General features: G+C 42.4%; 1 protein-coding gene across 1 annotated transcript in view; it reads left to right on the plus strand.

The window, feature by feature from the left end:
• The window catches only part of txlnbb (taxilin beta b), a gene marked incomplete at its 3' end in the record, with an annotated part of 41,092 nt that extends 17,162 nt beyond the window's left edge, over positions 1-23,930 (plus strand). Inside the window, exons 7-15 of the mRNA XM_084311085.1 lie at positions 4,343-4,417; positions 5,191-5,283; positions 5,500-5,595; positions 6,501-7,007; positions 12,923-13,050; positions 16,003-16,117; positions 20,042-20,164; positions 22,623-22,760; positions 23,823-23,930. Coding sequence (XP_084167211.1) covers positions 4,343-4,417; positions 5,191-5,283; positions 5,500-5,595; positions 6,501-7,007; positions 12,923-13,050; positions 16,003-16,117; positions 20,042-20,164; positions 22,623-22,760; positions 23,823-23,930 — 1,383 coding nt within the window. The remainder of the gene's footprint in view (positions 1-4,342; positions 4,418-5,190; positions 5,284-5,499; positions 5,596-6,500; positions 7,008-12,922; positions 13,051-16,002; positions 16,118-20,041; positions 20,165-22,622; positions 22,761-23,822) is intronic.
• Between the last annotated feature and the right edge of the window lie 495 nt (positions 23,931-24,425).

Raw genomic sequence — 24,425 nt, forward strand, 5'->3', positions numbered from 1 at the left:
TCTCTTCGGTTCAAATAACAAACTCAGCAAGACCGACGGCTTCTCAGTTACAGTGGGTGACAATATTGTCACAAGGAAAGACGAAATTACCTACCTGGGTTCCATCCTAGAGGCAAATCTTTCCTGTGACAAAATGGCATCCAATGTAATAAAAACAGTCAACCAACGAACTAGATTCTTGTACCGGATCTCCTCTCTGGTAAACAAGAATACCCTGAAGACTCTGGCAGGAGCACTCATTCAAGGGTACTACGACTATGCGTGCACCTCATGGTACCAAAGCACCTCAAAGGCGCTTAAAACAAGATTACAAACATCACAAAACAAACTGGTCAGACTACTACTTGACCTTACCCCCAGAACCCACCTCACCCCTGCCCACTTTGACAACCTAGGATGGCTTAGAGTAGACGACAAAGTACAGCAACTTGCAATGGGCCTGGTCTACAAGATACACTATACGACTAAGGTACCCATGTACATGTCAAAATACTTCCCAAAGGTCAGTGAATACCACAACCACTACACCAGAGGAAGCTCAACAAATCATGTTAAACCCAGATTCGGCTCAAACAAGGGACTAAACACGTTTCGCAATTATGCCACATCAATGTGGAACGCCCTACCCAAAGCTGTAAAGGAATGTGAATCCCTACCCACATTCAAAACCGCTCTTAAAGAGCCCCTACGGGAGGCTGCAATTCGAAACTGGCCACCGTAAATGCCCAAAACCCCCACCACCTCCTAATAGACAGTCTCCTCCCCACCGCATGTATATATTCCCTCCCTGCCATATGTATATTTCTCTCCCACCCACCCACCCCCTCCTAATGTACAGTCCCCTCCCCATCATATGTATATACTCTGCCAGCATCTAGGGGTAACAGTACTGTATATTTGAATACCGTTTATGTCACAAATGTATCAGTACTAAATACCTATATGTCCCTATGCCATAAATGTCATGTATGTTGTGTATGTCATAAATGTCTATATGAATTGAAAATGGGGGACCCTGATGTAAACAAGACAAACGTCTTTCTCAGGTCTGCATCCCCTTAACAATTGTGTGTATTGAGCCGTACTGTATTGTACCCATTCTGCAATCTGTTAAATAAAGTTTTCACTCACTCACTCGCTCGCACGCACACACACACACACACACACACACACACACACACACACACACACACACACACACACACACACACACACACACACACACACACACACACACACACACACACACACACACACACACACACACACACACACACACACACACACACACACACACACACACACACACACACACACACACACACACACACACACACACACACACACACACACACACACACACACACACACACACACACTAAGGTTATTATAGTCAGTCAGTAAAACTAAACTAAAAAAACAAAAATAGTTTCAAGTTTCTTTATTAGTTGTCATACAAAAATACAGAATACTTTTATATGAAATGCTTTTTTCTGTCATGCTCCTGAGAGTGTGCTAGATAAAAATAGATAAAGTATCAAATAAAAAGTCAAAAGTACGTAAACAAAGTGTAAACAAAAGTGTCCAAAGAACATTAATACTGTAGATGTAATGTAACTGAAATTATATTGTGTATATATGTATATTTTCCCCAACGGAGTTGCACTTCCGCGTTCGGTTTGCACAATCTGATTGGCCACTGACGTTTTTCTCAGCGCCAATCGTGTTACTCCTAACAAATTGGTTAAGCTTGGCGACTCTTTCGAAGTCGCTCTCTTTCGAAGTTGGTTAAGGTTAGGGTTAAGGTTAGGGTTAGTTGGTTAAGGTTAGGGTTAAGGTTAGGGTTAGTTGGTTAAGGTTAGGGTAACAGCCTGCTGGCGCGATTGTTAGGAGTAACGCGATTGTTAGGAGTAACGCGATTGGCGCTGAAAAAAACGTCAGTGGCCAATCAGATTGCGCAAACCGAACGCGGAAGTGCAACTCCGTTAGGGAAAATATACACGCGCCCGGGACGTCTACTGCGTTCAGAAAGTGATGTGTTTGTACCATTTAGAAATGTTATATTATAATAAGATTAAAAAAAAAATATCTAAAAATAATACTGAAACTAATTAAAAATTAAACAATAAAAACAAGCAAACCCACTCTGGAAACTAAACTGAATTGAAAACTAAAAAAATATATTATAATGAAAAACACAAAACTATAATAAGCTATACTATAATAACTTGCACTTGACCGCCATGCCACATTTCAGCCTCCGCAACAGTGCAGTATAGGGGGCGGGGCTAACCTCCACCAATGAAAAAGGAACTCTCTGCTGAGTGCAACGGTGCCTCCCACAAGAGTGTAGGACAAACGGTGCGGTGCGTGAGTTATGAAAGGGGGCGGGGCTAAGTATAGGGGGAGGGGGGGTGGGTGGAAACTGTCACTGATGAAAAAGGAACCCTCTGCTGAGACCAAGGATGCCTCCCAAGTGTTTACGAGACACTTCATGAGTTATAAAAAGGGGACGTGCCAAAATGGTGCCAGTGTGTACGTGTGTCTATGTGTGCGTGTGTGTTTATGTGTGCGTGTGTCTATGTGTATGTGTCTGTGTCTATGTGTGTGTGTCTATGTGTGTCTATGTGTGCATGTCTATGTGTGTGTGTGTATGCGTCTGTGTGTCTATATGTGTGTGTGTGTTTATGTGTGCATGTGTCTATGTGTGTGTGTGTCCTTGCCCCATCAAGCTTTCCACAAAGTCATGCCATGTTACGTGAATCTGTGTAGAAGTTATGCTTCCTTTAGTTATAGGCCACTCCCACTCCCCCTTTTTGCCAATTGGCACAAACAGTTAATCAGCCGTCCTTTGGCTCATGGCCAACCCTTCCATAAACTCTTCTGCGAGTCTGTGAATCTGCTTTAAAGTTATGCGCCTTGTTTGCAATAGGCCACTCCCATTGCCATGCCCTCTTTTAGCCAATTATATATTATATTATATGTGTTAATAGATATATATAGTATGTAATGTGTAATGCTGTAATATATATATACATATAGATATTATATGCTGTAATATAGATATATAGATATTATGTGCGGTAATATAGATATATATCCTATATGGTAATATATATATATATATATATATATATAGATATAGATATTATATGCAGTAATATATATATTACATGCAGTAATATATAATATTATATAGATATTATATGCAGTAATATATATGTATATGTAATGCTGTAATATAGATATTATATGCTGTAATATAGATATATCTCAATATATTTGTTAAATATAAATGTATATATACGGTATATACAGCACTATTGTACATGCTATCATACAGTTATATGGGTAGACTATAATAGTACGAGATAGGTAGTTATGATTATTATTTCTATTGGTATGAACACACACACCCATACCATCACACAGTATCACTGGACCACCCTGCCAAACTTTGTGGACCGACCAAGCTACAGTATAGAGCTGCTGGTCGCAGATGAAACAGTGGAAACATCGGCCAATAGCGTGAGACGGTTGAATTTGTTGCACTGAAAATGAGCTAGTTTCAAGGATTTTCCGCAAACAAGTAAAATGATCTTGATACAGACGGACTGACCTCACCAGGATCAAGCCCCCTGAATCTACAGCTTCTGGACCTTTTCCAATTTCCATAATGATATCATTCAATTCAAGCGATTCTGAATTGCATGAACTGAATCGTTGAACTATTATCAGGAAGTAGTGGGTGATTCGGGGTCGCAGGATCCAGGCTAGGCACTGCCTACAGGTCATTAGAAACGTCTTGAAACAAGTTCAATTGGATTTCTGAACAGAGTATCTTGTGCCCCGCCCTCTTTTTTCTTGATCCTCCAATTGCAATGCTTCCCTCGGACTGAGGGAGGTTCTCTGAAAGATACGACACGCCAGGAACATGCCGACATTACATTATGCTGTGTCACGGTGTTTGCTGACGATGCCGTGTTCTTCAATGTACAGTTTCTTCCCCCTCAAATGTATATTGTTCTCTTTTAGAAACTCTGTCTCGAAATAAACAGTACTGTATATTTGTATATCTTGTATGTCATAAATGTCTGGATGTAACAGTACTGTCTATCTGTATCGTCGTGTATGTCATAAATGTGATTATGAATTGAAAATGGGGGACCCTGATGTAAACAAGACGAAAGTCTTTCTCTGGTCTGCATCCCCTTAACAATTGTGTGTATTGAGCCGTACTGTATTGTACCCATTCTGCAATCTGTTAATACAATTTTCAATCAATCAATCAATCAATCAATCAATAAATCAATCAATCAATCAATCAATCAATCTTCCACAGCTTATAAGGAAGACGGCAGAGAGCAAAGTGCAGGTGAAGATGATGAAGGAAGTGGAGACCGACATGAAGGTCCAGGTACGTAAACTAAACTACAGCGGTGGAAAGTAACTCATTACTAACTACTAGAAGATTTAATTTTCTTTAAAAGATCAATCAGTGATCCAAATGTAAACAAATGGATAACCCCACCACCAAAAAAACAAGAAATAAGAACATATAGACATGTATGTCTTCATTCTCTAGTTGTTTCAATGAGGATTTGATACGAGGACTAACATTAGACAACTGGTAAATGTGAGTTTTTTTAAATTGTATTTGTTGTATTCTGTGGTTGGTGACGTTTGGAAACACCTATATTCTGATTCAAAATGTGTTAAGTTCCAAAAAACACATTTTCCATCTGCAGATCAAACTCAGAATGTATGTGAATGTATGTACGTTGATGGTTAAATTTTTTTTTATTTCAGTTTAAGTCTATATTTTGTGATTTTGTTTGAAGGGTGGACTAGCAAAGTAAGATATATATACCTCCGGATTAATATAATAAATAATATAAAATAAAATGGCTCAGGAGGTAGAGCAGTCGTCTGGTAATCCGGAGGTTCCCAGTTCGATTCCCGCTCCTCCCGGGCAGCGTGTCGAAGTGTCCTTTGAGCAAAACACTTAACCCCCTAACTGCTCCCCATGAGCAGGTTGGCACCTTGCGTGGTCGCCTCCACCATCAGTGAGTGAATGGGTGAATGTGAGGCACATAATATTGTGAAGCGCTTTGGATAAAAGCTGTTTGCTATAAATGCACCATTTACCAAATAAATATCATCTTGAATAACATCTCTCTCCCAACCCAGCTCGGCGTATACTCCGAGAAGTTCGACGAATTCAAGGGCACTGTATCAGCAAGCAACGGCATCTATGCGGGCTTCAAGATGGACATGGAGAAGGTCAGTACTGACAGTACTCATCATCTACAACACGGCACATTTAACCAAAGTACCTCCATCTATCATCGGTTAAAACACTGCGCGCAACCCCCCCCCCCCCCCCCCCCCCGACTTCACCGACACGAATCCACTGATTTATCCTACCCTGCGCCCGTGGCAGATAATTTCAGAAGTGGTTGTGATTGACGTTTGCTCTAATGGGATTTTGTCTGGTAGATGTCAAAGAAGATGAAGAAGCTGGAGAAGGAGTGCGTCTCCTGGAAGACCCGCTTCGACAGCTGCAACAAGGCCCTGGTGGAGATGGTGGGAGATGTAAGGAACCTCCCCTTTTAACCCTTTCAACGATTTATTTATTGATCGAAACTGGAAGACAAGATAAAATGAGATAAGATGAGATAAGATGAGATAGGATATGATAGGATGAGATATTCCCTATAAGATAAGATAGGATGAGATAAGATATTCCTTTAAGATAAGATACGATAAGATATTCCTTTAAGATAAGATACGATAAGATATTCCTTTAAGATACAATAAGATGAGATGAGATAAAATGAGATGAGATAAGATGAGATATTCCTTTATTGATCCCCTTGGGGATTATTCGGGCGTCATAGCAGCAGTGGGGGGAGGGGGGGTACAGGTATGGGCAGGGTACTAGTAGTAGGCCTGTTACAGAATGTTTGGAATGGTATGCCTACTTCTTTTTTTACCTATAGTTGGCAATGTTGGAAGACAATGCAATAATGCAATGATATGGAGGAAGAAAAAAAGGTTCCGCGTTCGTCCTTCAGTTTCCCTAGAAGCTTCTTTTTTTTTGCATTCTATTTGACACACTGACGTTTGAAATGTTCGGTATCCCGTTAAGCCGATAAGTGCAATGCATTTTGGGGGGGCGACAGTGTGGCTCAGGAGGTAGAGAGCTGGTCGTCCGGTAATCGGAAGGTTCCCGGTTTCGATTCCGTCTCCTCCTCCTCCTCCCTGTAGTGCGTCGAAGTGTCCTTGAGCAAGACACTTTTAAACCCCTAACTGCTCCCGATGAGCGGGTTGGCACCTTGCATGGTCGCCTCTCTGTGTGTGTGTGTGTGTGTGTGTGTGTGTGTGTGTGTGCGTGTGTGCGTGTGTGCGTGTGTGTGTGTGAGGCATAAGTTGTAAAGCGCTTTTGATAAAAGCCGCTATGTAAATGCGGCCCATTCACCGTTTGAATCCTCCTCCAGAAAACCCTGAAGGAGAAGGAGTTTGAGCTGTTCAGCCTGAAGAACATGAAGCTGGAGAAGCTGTGCCGGGCGCTGCAGGAGGAGCGGAAGACCCTCGCCGACAAGCTCCAGGGGGCCGGCGTCACCGAGACAAAGGTGAACGAGAGCCCCGCGCCATCGACGGAGACCCCCGGCGACGAGAAGCCCAAGGAGGAGCAGGAGGAGGCGAAGAAGACCCCCGCTGCCCCCGTGGTCGCCCCCCCCGCCGCGACCCCGCTGACCAGGGAGCTGGCCAAACTGAAAGCCCAGCAGTCTCGCCTGCGGGAGATCGAGTCTGCGTTTACGATCTCCCACATGATACCTGCGGAGGAGGAGGAGGAGGGGGAGGAGGAGGCGGGAGGCGGCCCCCCGTCACACGGACTCAGTGGCGAGGACCACCACATAGAGGGGAGTGACGGCCCCCAGGCCCAGGAGACCTGCCCCCAGGTGGAGGGCGACCAGGCCGAGAGGGATCTGGAAATGGAGACGGTTGATTAGCGTGGAAACCACCGCCGCCGCGGGGATGAAGGGCAATGTCGTCGTCGTCATCATCATCATCATCATTTCTTAGAAACATATCAATGTCAATAAAGATAATAAATTGTTCTTTGTCGTCGGTGTCTGTTCCACTGTCCACAGGGATAACATGAACACATACATAAGCACGCACGCACATACACACATAAGCATGCACATACACACACAAACGCACACATACACACAGACGCACGCGTAAGCATGCACATACACACAAACACACACATAAGCATGCACATACACACAAACACAGACATAAGCAGGCACATACACACAAACACAGACATAAGCAGGCACATACACACAAACACAGACATAAGCAGGCACATACACACAAACACAGACATAAGCAGGCACATACACACAAACACAGACATAAGCAGGCACATACACACAAACACAGATGCAAGCACACACGTACACACAAACACAGACATAAGCAGGCACATACACACAAATGCACATGTAAGCCCGCACATACACACAAAAGCACGCACGTACACACAAACACAGACATAAGCAGGCACATACACACAAACACAGATGCAAGCATGCACATACACACAAACACAGACGCAAGCACGCACGTACACACAAACACACACATAAGCATGCACATACACACAAGCATGCACATAAGCACGCACGTACACACAAACACAGACGCAAGCACGCACGTACACACAAACACACACATAAGCACGCACATACACACAAACATGCACATAAGCACGCACGTACACACAAACACACATAAGCACGCATGTACACACAAACAAGCACGCACATACACACAAACACACACATACAGTAAGCACGCACGTACACACAAACACATCTAAAGCATGCTCGTACACACAAACACATAAGCATGCACGTACACACAAACACACACATAAACACATAAGCACTCACACACACAGGTTTTATAGAAAGGCCTAAGACAGTGTCCTTCACTGTCCAGCAATAAAGGCAACAAAAACCAACCACGTTTACAAGCTGGACGCTCATTAATCTGAGACCAACAGTCCAACACACACTGACCGCAAATAGAAATGGAACATTCTTTCTCTGAATTCTCATCTCTAGTTTCCAACCAAAGTAACTCACCTTTATTCACAAATAATGCATAATATACCGTCTTCATCTCATTACGGCTCAACCAGTGGATCGCCCCGAATGCTCAAAACATCCTTTCTCTCACGTGTGGGTCAATATGGGATAGAGACCAATCAGATTCAAGTATGATCCTTGCATTAACAAATTTATACTGGACAGGACAGTCATTAGGCCGGTGATGTACACAATAATACATCAAAACCTTGTTAAATAGGCATATTTAAATAGGGGGATTTTCTGTGTAGTTATCATTTAGGTTTAAAAAGGGAGGTCACTTATAAGCCCTTGGGCTTTTTGACCTTTCCTGCACATTTTAACTGTTCTTTTTTTACTTAATTTATTCCAGAATGTATGTTTGTAAGTGCAAATAACAATAAACAATACTCCATATATATGTAACGGTTGTGACAACGTCACCTTAAACTTCGATGCCCCGAGTGGGAGTCGAACCCCGGTCTCCCACGTCGCAGGCAACAACACAGACCGCTATACCAAGAGGTGAATTCACTACTTTGTAACGTGTCTATCTGTCTTTTGAGGATGTGAGAGTGAGTTTAACCCATAGCACTGCTACTCACCCCAGCCCTTCTTGACTGCGCTTCATGATACCGTTACATATATATATATAAAATAAAGATATATATTTTAAATAAAGGTTTTCTCTTTGTTAGTATGCATTTTATTATGCACTTGCTTCAAAGTAAACTGTGATTATGTTTGCCACACACAGCCAGATACACTGCTTAGTGGTTCAAAATGGCCTAGAAGACAGATCAGTATCCCTTTTTGTAATAGCCCTTCAACATAGTGATATTGGACTCCAATATTATATTATTATATAATAGTATTTCCACCATTTGCCTGAGGTGGACTGGACTCGGATGAAGCAGAGTCTCTCTCTCTCTCTCGCTCTCTCTCTCTCTCTCTCTCTCTCTCTCTCGCTCTCTCTCTCTCTCTCTCTCTCTCTGAACGACACTGATAAGAAGTCTATCTCATGTATTCATTACAGATCTTTGCTCAGAGGAGAAATGAGTGACGGACTTGACAGTGCCGTTGCGCTATCTTGCGCCGAAGCTCTCTGCGCTTTTGTAGAAAATGGAAGCTCTCTGCTGGACGTGGCCAAGAAGGAGAGCGAGGAGGGTAGGTTGCCACACAGACACTCTGCAAATCCAGAGAAACTTGTGTAAAAATAGACGCACCACACGTGTTCAACAGTTGGCTTGTCATTTTGCCGTTGTCCGTGTGCGCGGAGCAGTGGTGTGGAGGAGGGGGGGGGGGGGGGATGAGGGGGAGGAGGAGGAGGGGTAGGAGGAGGGGTAGGAGGAGGGGGAGGAGGAGGGGGAGGGAGAGGAGGAGGGGGAGGGAGTCTGTCAATCATTAAAGATGTTATTCAAGATTCAAGATGTTTATTTGTGATATTATGCACAGTTACACCGTACAATGACAATCTCACTTTGTTAGTCCACCCTTCAGACGAAATAACAAAATATAGACTTAAACTGAAATAAAAATATTAAGAAAATATTTAATGCTAATAAAATAAAGAATCTTAATAAAAAAAGATAAATAAAGTAGAAACATAAGGTGCGAGTGACAGAGCCTGCTGCGCACGAGCGAGGAGACACGCTTTAGAACATCCTCGAGATTTTGTTCGTGTTCCCAAATTAAGTATGGGGATGTTCTCTACATGCATGATGCACCCTTGAAGCCCCTAGAGACGTTATTTACCACAGCGCGCTTCGTTTTTATCACCAATGAAGGGTTTCTGACCCACCACTGTATTTTATATGAGAAGGTGGGGTGGCCTTCCCTTGCTACAAGGAGAGAACAACACTCTCTTTTATTTGTTTATAAAGCTTTGTCTGGTAAACTCCCCCAGTGCCGGTGCTCACTGCTGACTTATAGGGTCATGGAACAACATACTCGCTCACAAGCTCTCGTTCGCCTTGATGCTCCTCGAGTGAACGCCAAGGCAGGAGAAAGTGCTTTTAGGTTTTATGCCCCGCAAAAGGTGGAATAAACTGCAGGGCACTCTTAAATCACTTAGTGTTCTTAATGAAGACATGCTATGTATGTATGTATGTATGTATGTATGTATGTATGTATGTATGTATGTATGTATGTATGTATGTATGTATGTATGTATGTATGTATGTATGTATGTATGTATGTATGTATGTATGTATGTATGTATGTATGTATGTATGTATGTACGTACGTACGTATGTACTGTATGTATGTATGTATGTATGTATGTATGTATGTATGTATGTATGTATGTATGTATGTATGTATGTATGTATGTATGTATGTATGTACTGTATGTATGCGTGTATGTATGTATGTATGTATGTATGTATGTATGTATGTATGTATGTATGTATGTATGTATGTATGTATGTATGTATGTATGTATGTATGTATGTACTGTATGTATGCGTGTATGTATGTATGTATGTATGTATGTATGTATGTATGTATGTATGTATGTATGTATGTATGTATGTATGTATGTATGTATGTATGTATGTATGTATGTATGTATGTATGTACTGTACTGTATGTATGTATGTATGTATGTATGTATGTATGTATGTATGTATGTATGTATGTATGTACTGTACTGTATGTATGTATGTATGTATGTACTGTACTGTATGTATGTATGTATGTATGTATGTATGTATGTATGTATGTATGTATGTATGTATGTATGTATGTATGTATGTATGTATGTACTGTATGTATGTATGTATGTATGTATGTATGTACTGTACTGTATGTATGTATGTATGTATGTATGTATGTATGTATGTATGTATGTATGTATGTATGTATGTATGTATGTATGTATGTATGTATGTATGTATGTATGTATGTATGTATGTATGTATGTATGTATGTATGTACGGTACCTATGTACACTATATGCAATGTGTGTTCTATGTCCAAATGCTGTAATCAGGGTGATGTTGAAAAAGAGAGAATCTTTAGAAGTGAAAGGACTCAACTAATGTTGTTACTTAAAAGCCCCAATCCTTGTTTTTGTGTCTCTTTTTGTCTTAAAAAAATATATGTTTTACAATATTTGACAAAAAAAGAGAACGAGACCCAAACTAAATGGTCAGCGTGAGACCGTGAGTCGTACAGAGTTGTGTCTAATAATGGGTTTTATCCGACAGGATCTCTGGAAGACTTCATCAGGAGGAGAATTCGCGTTGGACAGAACCAGTCATTACTGGGCCTGATCCAGGCCGGCGCTGCGCTGTACAAGAGGTTAATGGAAGATACTCTGCATGAATATTGATAAGGATTATTAGGTTATAAGGCCTACAGAGAAAAAGAACTGTCATGAAAATTCATTTATATGGAGATGGGCTTTAATAGCGCCACGGATCCACTTTTAGCACGTCGGGGGGACAAATTTGTCACTTTATTTATTATTTATTTTAACAGTCTCTCCGTTAAGAAGAAGAAAGACGCAGAGGACCTGTGGAGCCGAGGTTACCGGTACGATCACATCGATGATTATTATTCTGCACATTTCTTTCGATTTGCAAAACGGTACCTATAGTAGGCCATCATCATCATCATCATCATCATCATCATCATCATAATCATCATCATCAACCATTACTTATCACTTACACATACCAGACCTATTAGGTTTGTTTTATTCAGTTTATTATACATCCTAACACCTTTGTTGCGCATCACTATTCTAGGTGTGCCGTTTTGCGGGATGCTGTGGAGGAGTTTCTGCAGCTGGGAGTGAGTTGTTTATATCCGTTATGTTTAGGGATGTCCGATATTATCGGCCGATATCGGCATTAAAATGTGATATCGGAAAATATCGGTATCGGTTTTCAATTTGTATTTAAATTTTTTAACATTTCTATAACCTTTATTTACCCAGGCAAGCAAGTAAGAACAAATTCTGATTTTATTTATTGTCAAAAGTATGCATAATGTTGTGTTAATTCCACAACAAGAGATATGTAATGTTAATTACCTGAAATTATTCCATTTTTGGGGGGGGGGAAACCCTGCATATATCGGTATCGGTTGATATCGGTATCGGAAATTAAGAGTTGGACAATATCGGTATATCGGTATCGGTAAAAAAGCCAATATCGAGCATCCCTAGTTATGATATATATAGGGTGTTATAACAAGGGCATAGGTTCATACTGTTCATACTCTTTGCACATTACTGCTCAATCGCACAGCCCTGCTAAATATTCCATCCCACTGTATTGTTATTCTTATTCTAATTAGTGTGTATATACTTGACCACATCATGCACAATTGTACAGCCCTGCTGGCCTATTTTTATTTTATAATTCTATTCTATTAAATTTTATTGTGCTTCCATTTTAATTTAGTTTATATATCCCATTTTATTTTATTCCACCTTTTTATTTTATTCTACCGTAAATGTCTGTCCGTCAATGTCGCACCGAAAAAACGACCGAATCAAATTCCTTGTGTGTGGAAAAAACGACTTGGCAATAAAGACCTTTCTGATTCTGATTCTGATAACAAGGGCATAATTATTTGATCATTCGTTGTATTGTTTTTTTTTATGCGATCATTTCAATATGACCGTTTTCTCACTCCAGACTCATCCTCTGGTTCCCGATTCCCGCATTTCACTGTATGCCCTCCTGGTATGTATGTATGTGACAAATAAACCCCTGGGATCTTGAATCCTGATTCCCCGTTCCGCTCAATATAACACATAACAGGTGCAGTGGGACGCCTTCCTGCAGCGGCTGGACGACGGGCTGCGTCTGAGCCATAAATCACCGGATCAACAGCACAGAGCGAGATGTGTTTCTGCTGATACGCCTCTCGCCGACGCCAGGACCGGAGAGTGAGTTTAAATAGTTTCTTCTTCTCTGCCTCGAACGGGGAGGAGGGGGGGGGGGGGGAGGGAAGCCGAGGCTTTTAGTGAGGAAAGGATAAAACGCCTTTATTTCATTGGCCGGTTCTATAAAACAGAATGTGATTAAAACATTGCTTTTACCTGATGGAGGCGAGACGTCCTCCATCCTCAGGAGTGACGTCCTTCAGGAGTGATGTCCTCCATCCTTCAGGAGTGATGTCCTCCATCTTCAGGAGTGATGTCCTCCATCCTCAGGAGTGATGTCCTCCATCCTCAGGAGTGATGTCCTCCATCTTCAGGAGTGATGTCAGGAGTGATGTTTGTCCTCCATCTTCAGGAGTGATGTTTGTCCTCCATCTTCAGGAGTGATGTCAGGAGTGATGTTTGTCCTCCATCCTCAGGAGTGATGTTTGTCCTCCATCCTCAGGAGTGATGTTTGTCCTCCATCCTCAGGAGTGATGTTTGTCCTCCATCCTCAGGAGTGATGTTTGTCCTCCATCCTCAGGAGTGATGTTTGTCCTCCATCCTCAGGAGTGATGTTTGTCCTCCATCCTCAGGAGTGATGTTTGTCCTCCATCCTCAGGAGTGATGTTGTCCTCAGGAGTGATGTTTGTCCTCCATCCTCAGGAGTGTTGTTTGTCCTCCATCCTCAGGAGTGTTGTTTGTCCTCCATCCTCAGGAGTGATGTTTGTCCTCCATCCTCAGGAGTGATGTTTGTCCTCCATCCTCAGAAGTGATGGTTGTCCTCCATCCTCAGGAGTGATGTTTGTCCTCCATCCTCAGGAGTGATGTTTGTCCTCCATCCTCAGGAGTGATGTCAGGAGTGATGTTTGTCCTCCATCCTCAGGAGTGATGTCAGGAGTGATGTTTGTCCTCCATCTTCAGGAGTGATTGTCAGGGGTGATGTTTGTCCTCCATCCTCAGGAGTGATGTTTGTCCTCCATCCTCAGGAGTGATGTTTGTCCTCCATCCTCAGGAGTGGCGTTTGTCCTCCATCCTCAGGAGTGATGTTTGTCCTCCATCCTCAGGAGTGATGTTTGTCCTCCATCCTCAGGAGTGATGTTTGTCCTCCATCCTCAGGAGTGGCGTTTGTCCTCCATCCTCAGGAGTGATGTTTGTCCTCCATCCTCAGGAGTGATGTTTGTCCTCCATCCTCAGGAGTGATGTTTGTCCTCCATCCTCAGGAGTGACGTCAGGAGTGATGTTTGTCCTCCATCCTCAGGAGTGATGTTTGTCCTCCATCCTCAGGAGTGACGTCAGGAGTGATGTTTGTCCTCCATCCTCAGGAGTGACGTCCTTCAGGATTGATGTCCTTCAGGAGTGACGTCCGTACCCTCTGCCGAAGAGCACCTTGTTTTGGTCTTACTACTATTCATTTCAAGAAGCTCACGTTTTGACGCTCTTTAGTTGCTGTAAACTGTGGTGTTGAAAAGGATAAAGAGGAGGGTAACCGCTCCAGTGACACGTTGTTACAACCGTCACCTGAACTAGGTCACGGTCAAGGTCAACTTTATTTATATAAAATCAACCGAAGTTGTACCAAAGTGCTGTACACAATACAAAAACAGAAATACTAAAATAAATACAAAATACAGTAAACACACAAAGTCATAAAAACTACAATCAAATTTAAAAAACAATCACGACACGACCAGGGATGTGTGTGGCTTTACCGGCTCACCAAGGTACTTTACTACTGAGGTACTACTTCAGGCGGTAGTCGAAAGTGGCCCAAATCTGATTTCTTCGCTCATATAATGTGAGATCAGATTTGATTCTTTCACGACGGTGTGAACGGCACAAATCACATGGACTCTTGATCTTTTCAATTCTGATTCGGGCCACTTTCATAATGTGATCCAAAATCAGATACAGTTCTGACCTTTTGCAATGTGACCTCAGTCTGAACAGCGACTTTTACTTGACTCTAGATTGACATTTGTCACAATCTTTTACATCCATCCAACCAACCAGAACTGAGCGCCAAGGCTTGCAGTGTGAAGTTAATGTAGCCTCTGTTTAGGGCACACTAATAATAATAATGATTAACCGTTGATTAACCATCAGTTGCTCAAGAAGAACTCATATCTCAGTGCAGGGAAATCCTCCCAGAATGGCTTCTAACTCACGTCCCAATGACACGTTCACTAAAACCACCAGTTAAATACCATTCGTTTCTCAGTAGTTATTATTATTACTCAGTAAATATTATTATTGTTAAGGGGGCGCCCTGGTGCCGCGCCACGTTAACCCTTTCACCGCCGCACTACCAAACGGTTAACCCTTTCACTGCGACAAGACACAGAAGGTTAACCCTTTCACTGCCACACGACAGCCGGTTAACCACACGACCGTCGGTTGTGTGATAGTAAAGGGTTAACCTTCTGTCGTGTGGCAGTGAAAGGGTTAAATATGTATACTGTGCGATCAAAAACGTCCTGGGTTTGAATCCGGCCCAGGACATGTGTTGCATGTCCTCCCCCATCTCTTCAACCCAATTTCCTCTCTGACTGTCCTATCCACAATGAAGGACAAAATTCCCTAAAAAAAAATATATATATATATATATATTATTGTGCCTCCCTATGTTACCAAAAGCGTTACTATTACTGTTACTATTTCTGAACATGTTACATTTATATATATATTTTTTTTTATCCACTTTTTCTCCCATTTTCTATATTTTCTAGAGCGCCTTGCCCACTACGCCACGTAGCCGCCCATGTTAAATTTATATTAAAGTCAGGTAGCCGACACTTCCAATCCAAAGCGATTTACAAATTGTGTTCCAACAGAGGGGCTCCACCTCGGCGGTCAAGGATAAGTGGGATTGTTTTGTCTTTAACTGTGCCAAGCTCTAGTGCTTCACTCGGAGTGCAGCATAGTAAGCAGAGGCCGTGTTTCTCATTGGGCCTGATGGCTTTGCTGTGTGTCGTCCAGAGCTCTGACCTTGGGGAGGTACCTCGGGAGAGAGGAGAAGATTCTGCTGGTGTTGATCCGTCAGTTCTCCTGCCTCCTCTGCCGCCTGCACCTGAAGGACCTGCAGGCCAACAAGGTACCGTGAGGACCCGCTGCTCGCGGGTTCGATTCCACTCTGGTGATGGCTTAAAGGTAGAATCTGGTCATGCCACCTATATCCAGTGCAGGGATGCTTTTACATTGGTTGTTCTAAACCAGGGGGGGGGGGGGGTTCTCAAGTTCTATAGGTTTTATAGTTCTCAAAGTTTTGACGACTGAGGGCCAATTTAGGGACCCAATGTTGGATTGTCGAATGTCAATCTCTCAATGCCGCAAAAAATGGTACTCACTGAAATCGCTAGCTAACGTACCTGCAAAGGTGACACAATCTGTCTGGCGGGTATACACAAGTCATACACGACTCACGAGATGCCTAGTTGCTATGCAACCAGTAGCCTAGCAACTCATTCCTAACTTGACAGCGTAGCCCAGGGGGCACAGTTTTACCTTCTTAAAAAGCAACATGTTGTAGGTTGGTTTAAAACTGTATTGGAACTGGACCAAATATAACGCATGTGTTTACACCGTAACAACTCATCATGTGTTTACACACCGTAACAACTCATCATGTGTTTACACACCTTAACAACTCATCATGTGTTTACACCTTAACAACTCATCATGTGTTTACACCGTAACAACTCATCATGTGTTTACACACCGTAACAACTCATCATGTGTTTACACACCTTAACAACTCATCATGTGTTTACACACCGTAACAACTCATCATGTGTTTACACACCTTAACAACTCATCATGTGTTTACACCTTAACAACTCATCATGTGTTTACACCTTAACAACTCATCATGTGTTTACACCTTAACAACTCATCATGTGTTTACACACCGTAACAACTCATCATGTGTTTACACCTTAACAACTCATGTATTTAGGGGCGGCTAAGTGGCGCAGTGGGCAAGGCGCTCGCCACTAACGCAGGAGATGCTGGGTTCGAGCCCAGCTCTCGGCGTTGCTTCCGGCTTGGCTGGTCGTTCATACTAATACAATTGGCAGTATTAGGGGGTGGGAAAGCCGGTGGGTGGGGATCGGACGTTGTGGACAGCGACTCCTACAGGTCGGTTGGTGCGCCTGTACAGCAGAATCAGGAAGTATCGGGGGCAGTGTGAGCCTCCCACGCGTTACTCCTCGCCACTGAGAGATCGCGCTGTGCAGGTGAAAAGATGCGACGGCTGCCTCCTCGTGTACCGGAGGGGACACGTGATGCAAGGCTTCGTCCACATTGCAGCCGACCAGTGGGAGGCATGGTCTAACAACGTTCGAGACAGGGGAGGGTAGAATTGGACAATACAAAATTGGGATGGGAGAAAAATAGAAAATGCGCTCCAGGGCCCATTTCATGTATGCACGAGGAGACATAATAATGATAATCTAGCGTTGATTTCAGGAAGATTCGATAATCAGGCGAAAAATTACAACGTGATAAGTGAATTACACAAAAACGCTATTTTCGCGTCTTTTTCCTGGAATTACTCAGAAGCACCCAAACTATATTCATTTTTTTTATCCACTTTTTCTCCTGTTTTTCTCAGATTTTCTCAGATTTTCTCCCATCCCAATTTCGTCGTTATGCCAATTCCCCCCTCCCCTTCCTGGTTGTTGCTCGCATGTGCCCCCCACTGGTCGGTCTAGGGAGTCCTGAAGTCTAACAGATGCTTCCTCCGTCACATAGGAGACAGCCAGCAACCTCTTTTCACCTGCCAGCGCGGACTCTCATTGGTGAAGCGTGGGAGGTCACACTACCTTCAACATATCCCTTCTTTGCTGTGCAGGCGCCCTGACCGACCTGTAGGAGTCGCTGTTTACAACGACCAGAATACCACCCCACCGGCTTCCCCCCCGCTGACTCTGCCAATTGAGCCAGTATGACGGCCGGCCAAGCCGGAGGCAACGCTGACAGCCGGATTCGATACCGGTGTCTCTTGCGCTGGTGACGAGCGCTTAGACCGCTGCGCCACCCAGCCGCCCCCCAAACTATATTCATATTCAAAACGGTATAAAATGGAAATGTACGGATGAAAAAGTAATCTGTTTTTTGCACGTTGACTGGAAGCAACTCACTGACAATCGACGGCGTTATTAGACCCATAGCTATAATATAAAATATAGGTTTAGCTCTACAAACAAGGTGAGCGATTACATGGGGTTAATGGACGGCAAGGCCAGATGCACTTCCCGGAAGGAGCATGGCACTCAATGTGTTAACGACTCATCATGCGTTTACACCTTAACGACTCATCATGTGTTTACACCTTAACGACTCATCATGTGTTTACACCTTAACGACTCATCATGTGTTTACACCTTAACGACTCATCATGTGTTTACACCTCAACGACTCATCATGCGTTTAACACCTTAACGACTCATCATGTGTTTAACACCTTAACGACTCATCATGTGTTTACACCTTAACGACTCATCATGCGTTTAACACCTTAACGACTCATCATGTGTTTACACCTTAACGACTCATCATGTGTTTACACCTTAACGACTCATCATGCGTTTAACACCTTAACGACTCATCACGGGGGCCGCCAGGAAACGTTTTCCAAGGGGCCGTCATCGACCCGCGGGCCACACTTTGAGAACACCTGTTCTAAACGCTGGTGTCTGGTAGGACATTCCTGGGGAAATTGTCTGGCGTACAGGAAGTGATGCGTTTTATCAGTCACCAGCTGCAACAGTGGTTTGTTTGGAATAAATAGAAGATGACTTTTCAAGATGGAAGTGAGTGCAGCGCAACAAGACACAACAGCAACAACCTTTTATTCTCCCGTTACCGTCCCAACGTGGCTCTAACTCAAGTATTTTTTTACTGATGGATAAAACAGATTTCGAAGTGACTTTTTGGATTTAGATATTTTATTCCTCACAATACAGAGCTCTACTTATATATATTATACGTATCCAGTGTTACATTTACTTAAGTCATTTAGCAGAAACGCTTTTATCCAAAGTGACTTAGAAGTTCTGTACAACAAGTGAGCAGGAAGGGTACAACTCTGGCAGCTAAGTAAGATTGTTCGTCAAACAGTGTTGAACTTGAGTGCTACAGTATTTAGTGCATAGTAGTATAGACATAATTAGCATAGTAGGTAGTAATATAGGCAAGGTGGAGTCCTTAGTGTGTGCATACTAGTAAAAGACAGTACAAAGGTTAGTCGTTGCTGTTAGGATGCAGGCTGATTTATACAACAAACAGGGGGAAATGAGAGGGAAGAGACAGAGGATAATACAGTTTTACGTTTTGATACATTACCATACATTATTTTCTCAAAGTATTAAATCAAATCAAATCAAATCAAATGTATTTGTAAGGCCCGACAACACACGTTAATGTCCCCATGGGCCGGACACATCTTCTTTAAACAAGTCAAGAAGAAACATCACAATAAGTCAAGAAACAAAACAAGAACACCATAAGGTCCAACAAATTTAAAATAAATGCAAAATAAATGAATGAATGCAAGCACTCCCAGACATACTCCACGCAAAGGTAAGGAAAAATTCACTAAAACCTAACAATAGGAAAAAATGCACCACAGGCAGTGTGGAGGAGAGAAACCTTAGAAGGGCCATTCAAGGGGGGATCTCCCTTCTTAGATGTCGGTGACAATAGTGTTGCAGACTAACAGTTGGTAAGCATGCACTCATGTGTGTAGTGAAACGCAGATGAGTGCATGCAATAGCAACTGAACATTTAGAAAAATTTAAGATAGAGCTGATAGCGATAGCAACTGAACATTTTGAAAGATTAAAGATAGACCTGATAGCGGATCTATTTGAGGCACAGAGGGTATTATTATTTAAAAAAAAATCAAAGTTACAGCCCTAATACTAATGAATAACCACACCTATAATGCATTGATAAATCATCGGTATAATACCTTGTGTGTTGCCACCTCTTTGCTCAGTCAGCCCCTCTCTTGCAGAGTGCACTGGAGGCACGTTCCGTGCGCGTGTTGGTGGTGTCGTTCGGGTGTCAGGAGGGGGCGTCCCATTGGCTGGAGGAGACAGGCTGTCAGTTTGACATGCTGTTGGACCCGCAGAGAAAGGTCAGGGTTCAATGCCAGAGCTCAACAATCCCAGTGTGTATTTGACTCTGTGAGAGTCCATTTGAAATGTCGGAGCCAAATACACACCAAGCCAGTGTTTAAATATACTGTAATTATTACACAAATATGCACCAAGCTAGTATTAAATATACTCTAATTACACAAATACACATCAAGGCAGTGTTAAATATACTCTAATTATGCAAATACACACCAAACCTGTGTTAAATATACTCTAATTATGCAAATTATGCACCAAGCTAGTATTAAATACTCTAATTACACAAATACGCACCAAGCTAGTGTTACATTTAATTTCAAGCCTTTATTTACAGTCACGTCGAGTGTACATACAGAAATAAGCAAAAGAAAAAAGCATATAAAATCACACAGCATATAAAATCATAACAATAAGGCAATGAGGCAAAAAGCAAGGATAACAAATCAATTAAAACACGTACAACTTGATTGACAAAGGTTGGAGATCAAGGTTTTAAACTGCAACAGAGGGGAGAATTTCAAGTTTTAACTCATTCAACGCCAGACCCGATGATAGTCGGGTTAACGACCTTAGATCTGTGGTCTCTGTAAACACTTTTAAAAAGCAGCTAAAGACTGTGCTGTTTAAGCAGGCGTTTGGCGAATTATGCTCTGTGTAAATCTTTTGTATGTCTTTTTGATCCGTTTTGGTTTTCCTGATCTTTCACGTTTTTACTTATTTTCTTTTACCATGCTGCTATCTTTTTGCATTTTATTGATGTTTTTGCTATGTGAAGCACTTTGTGACCCTGGTCTGTGAAAAGTGCTATATAAATAAACTTTACCTACTCGCCGACCGTTCAGCGCCAATCACGAGTATAGTCGGGTTTTAATCGTTATTTCTTTTATTAGCGATATCCATTCATTTTCATCCATCCAGCCTGATGTTATCATTGGGAATGGGTCTGAGCTCGTAAAAGGGCAAATACCGCCGCCTACGCCTTCCAGCTGGTATTGCACTCCATTATAAATGGTGTCGTTTCTTTTCTGGGACGATCCGAGCCGTGCGGGCGGGGTTTCAATACTCAGGCGAGGTAGGCCTATACAACGATGGCATGGAACAGTAACCCCGCTCGCCCGCCCATGTGTAACGCTCGGTAATGTGGGACGAACCTCCACGAGCAGTATTTGGAATGGCGATCAGATAATTGGATTATTTCTTTTGCATTACATCAGATAATATAGAGTATCAGATAATACTCTATATATAAAATCTTGCATTGATCTGATATTTCTTTCTACCGCGATCGTGGCTGTCTGTGTGTGTCTGTGTGTGGCTGTGTGCCGTTGGGTGCAGGAGGGGACTGGGGGAGCCTCGCACTACGAGGCCCTTTTCATTCTTGCATGAGGAAGGATAATAACGATGATCTAGCGTTGATTTCAGGATGATTAGATAATCAGGCGAAAAATTACAATGTGTTTAGTGTATTCCACTAAAGGGCTATTATCGCGTCTTTTCCTGGGATTACTAAGAATCACCAAAACTATATTCATATTCAAAATGGTATAAAACGGAAATGTACGGATGAAAAAACAATCCGTTTTGTACATGTTGACTGGACGCAACTCACTGATAATCGACGGGTGTATTAGACCCATAGCTATAATATAAGATATATTTTAAGCACTCGCAAATCTCCAGTCCCCCCATTGATTAAAGCGGTGGCGCAGAATGAGTTAAGGACTGTTGGGAGTTCATTCCATGAGCTAGAGGGGCATCATACATTAATACACCCTTACTGGACTATATATTTGTATATACACTTCATACATTCATACTTCACGGTTCATTCTTTTTGCACATTACTACTCAATTGCACAACCATTTGTATTCTAATTAGTGTTTATACTCGACCACATCATGCACAATTGTACGGCCCTGGCCTATTTTATTTTACAATTCTACTCTATTCTACTTCTATTTTAATTTAGTTTATATTCCATTTTATCTTATTCCACCTTTTATTTTATTGTACCGTAATTGTCTGTCCGTTAATGTCACAGCAAATTACCAAATCAAATTCCTTGTATGTGTAAACTACTTGGCAATAAAGCTATTTCTGATTCTGATTCTGATTCTGACAGCGAAATGCAGATTGACCTTGTTCCGAGCAATCTCTGGGGACTTTAAGGACCAGCCAGTCATTAGAACGTGTTTCATAGGTACCCCGTTCTAGTGGTAAATAATACTCTAATTCAAAGACCATCATACCAGCATCACAGAGTCAAACATACATTTGAATACTCCCAGCTTGTGTTGAAAGTTAACGCACTCCTGCGGAGTCTAATCAACACTCTGCTCTGACAACACCGTGGCAGTGAAAGTAACACAGTTATCTCTCTCCTGAAAGTAACACAGTTATCTCTCCTGACACGTCTACCTGAGGCGGTGGCTGAATAAACATGTGGATGATTGCAGCTCTACGCCACGCTGGGCCTGGAAGCGTCTCTGAAGAAGGTGCTGAACTTCAGCAACATGCTGCTCTACGCCGAGTACGTGGCAGCGGACCTGGAGTTCCCCAGAGACCACCCGTCCGTCCAGGACGATATGTTCCAGGTGGGGTGGGGGGGGGGGGGGGGGGGGGGAGAGGGAGAGGGGGAGAGAGAGATAGGGAGAGAGAGAGAGAGGATGAGAGAAATCATACTTTTGACAGTGATGTTTGGTGAAAATTATTTAAAAAAAAAATATATATATATACTGTATATATATTAAGTTACACCTCTGCCTGTTATAGCCAAGGTATCCATACTCATTACTCAGTTATGTTACGATTGTTGTATCTTCACCCACCAATCAAATAATATATTCTTAATTTACTTTAAGATTAAGTCCAATGTCACAATGTTATCATTCTATGTGATTTTATGTAACTCTTACAATTGTATTTAGGGCATAGTTTTAGGGGGGGTTGCAGGGGACATGTCCCCCTCAATATTGAGAAGAGGTCAATTTGACCCCCCCCCCCCAAAAATATAGCGAATATGAAAGAGAAATATTTGACGCCTTACTGCATTATATTCCATTACATTTGTGTCAGCGGGTACCTGAATGTTGTCTTGATGCAGAAAAAGCACAAAGTGGTGCATAAAAGTTCACCAGAATGCAGGAAATTAAAAGTGTTTGACACTCAAAATCTCGTGGGGGAGGACCAGCAGACACCTTCCTTAAAGTGCCCCCTCCCCCATGTTGAAACAAAACCAACGCCCTTGATTTAGTTAACTAGTAATAGATGTTCACAAGGGATGTCCGATATTGGCATTCAAATGTGATATCGGAAAATATCTGTATCGGTTTTAAAAAAGAATAACTATTTTTTTTTTACATTTCTATAGTTTTTATTTACCCAGGCAAGCAAGTAAGAACAAATTCTGATTTTATTTATTGTCAAAAGTATGCATAATGTTGTATTAATTCCACAACAAGAGATATGTAATGTTAATTACCTGAAATTATTCCGTTTTTGGGGGGGAAACCCTGCATATATCGGTATCGGTTGATATCGGTATCGGAAATTAAGAGTTGGACAATATCGGTATATCGGTATCGGTAAAAAAGCCAATATCGAGCATCCCTAATATTCAGTTAATAGTTGTTATTGATTCCCCCTGTGTTTCTCAGCTGGGAGGAGACTTCGTCCTGGATGAACATGGGAGGGTGCTGTTCTCTCACCGCTGCCAGAGCCCCATAGACAGGCCCTCGGTGGAGGACCTACTGGCCGCGTGCTGAGGCCGCACGATCAAGTGGCTCGGGAGGTAGAGCAGTTGTCTGGTAATCCGGAGGTTTCCAGTTCGATTCCCGCTCCTCCCCGGCCGGGCAGCGTGTCGAAGTGTCCTTGAGCAAGACACTTAACCCCTAATTGCTCCAGATGAGCAGGTTGGCACCTTGCATGGTCGCCTCCGCCGTCGGTGTGTGTGAATGTGTGAGTGAATGGGTAAAATGTGAGGAACAAATTGTAAAGCGCTTTTTCTATAAAAGCGCTATATAAATGCACCATTTACCATTATAGCCTAGAGATGACCGTGCTACTAATGCATGAGCGAACCTGAAGCAATGCTCATTTGCTCTGATGTTTTTAATACTCGCTAAATATGAATAAAAGAAAAGTAACTGAAACAGGTCTGTCTTAAGAGTTATTAAAGCGTGCAGCAAATCCTGCTTGTTTTGTGGACATGATCTTTCCTGTATTTTAGCAAAGCTAAGTGTATAGGACAATAAGGGCGC

The sequence above is a fragment of the Notolepis coatsorum genome (assembly GCF_963971535.1).
Source record: "Notolepis coatsorum genome assembly, chromosome: 3".
Classification (NCBI taxonomy): Eukaryota; Metazoa; Chordata; class Actinopteri; order Aulopiformes; family Paralepididae; genus Notolepis; species Notolepis coatsorum.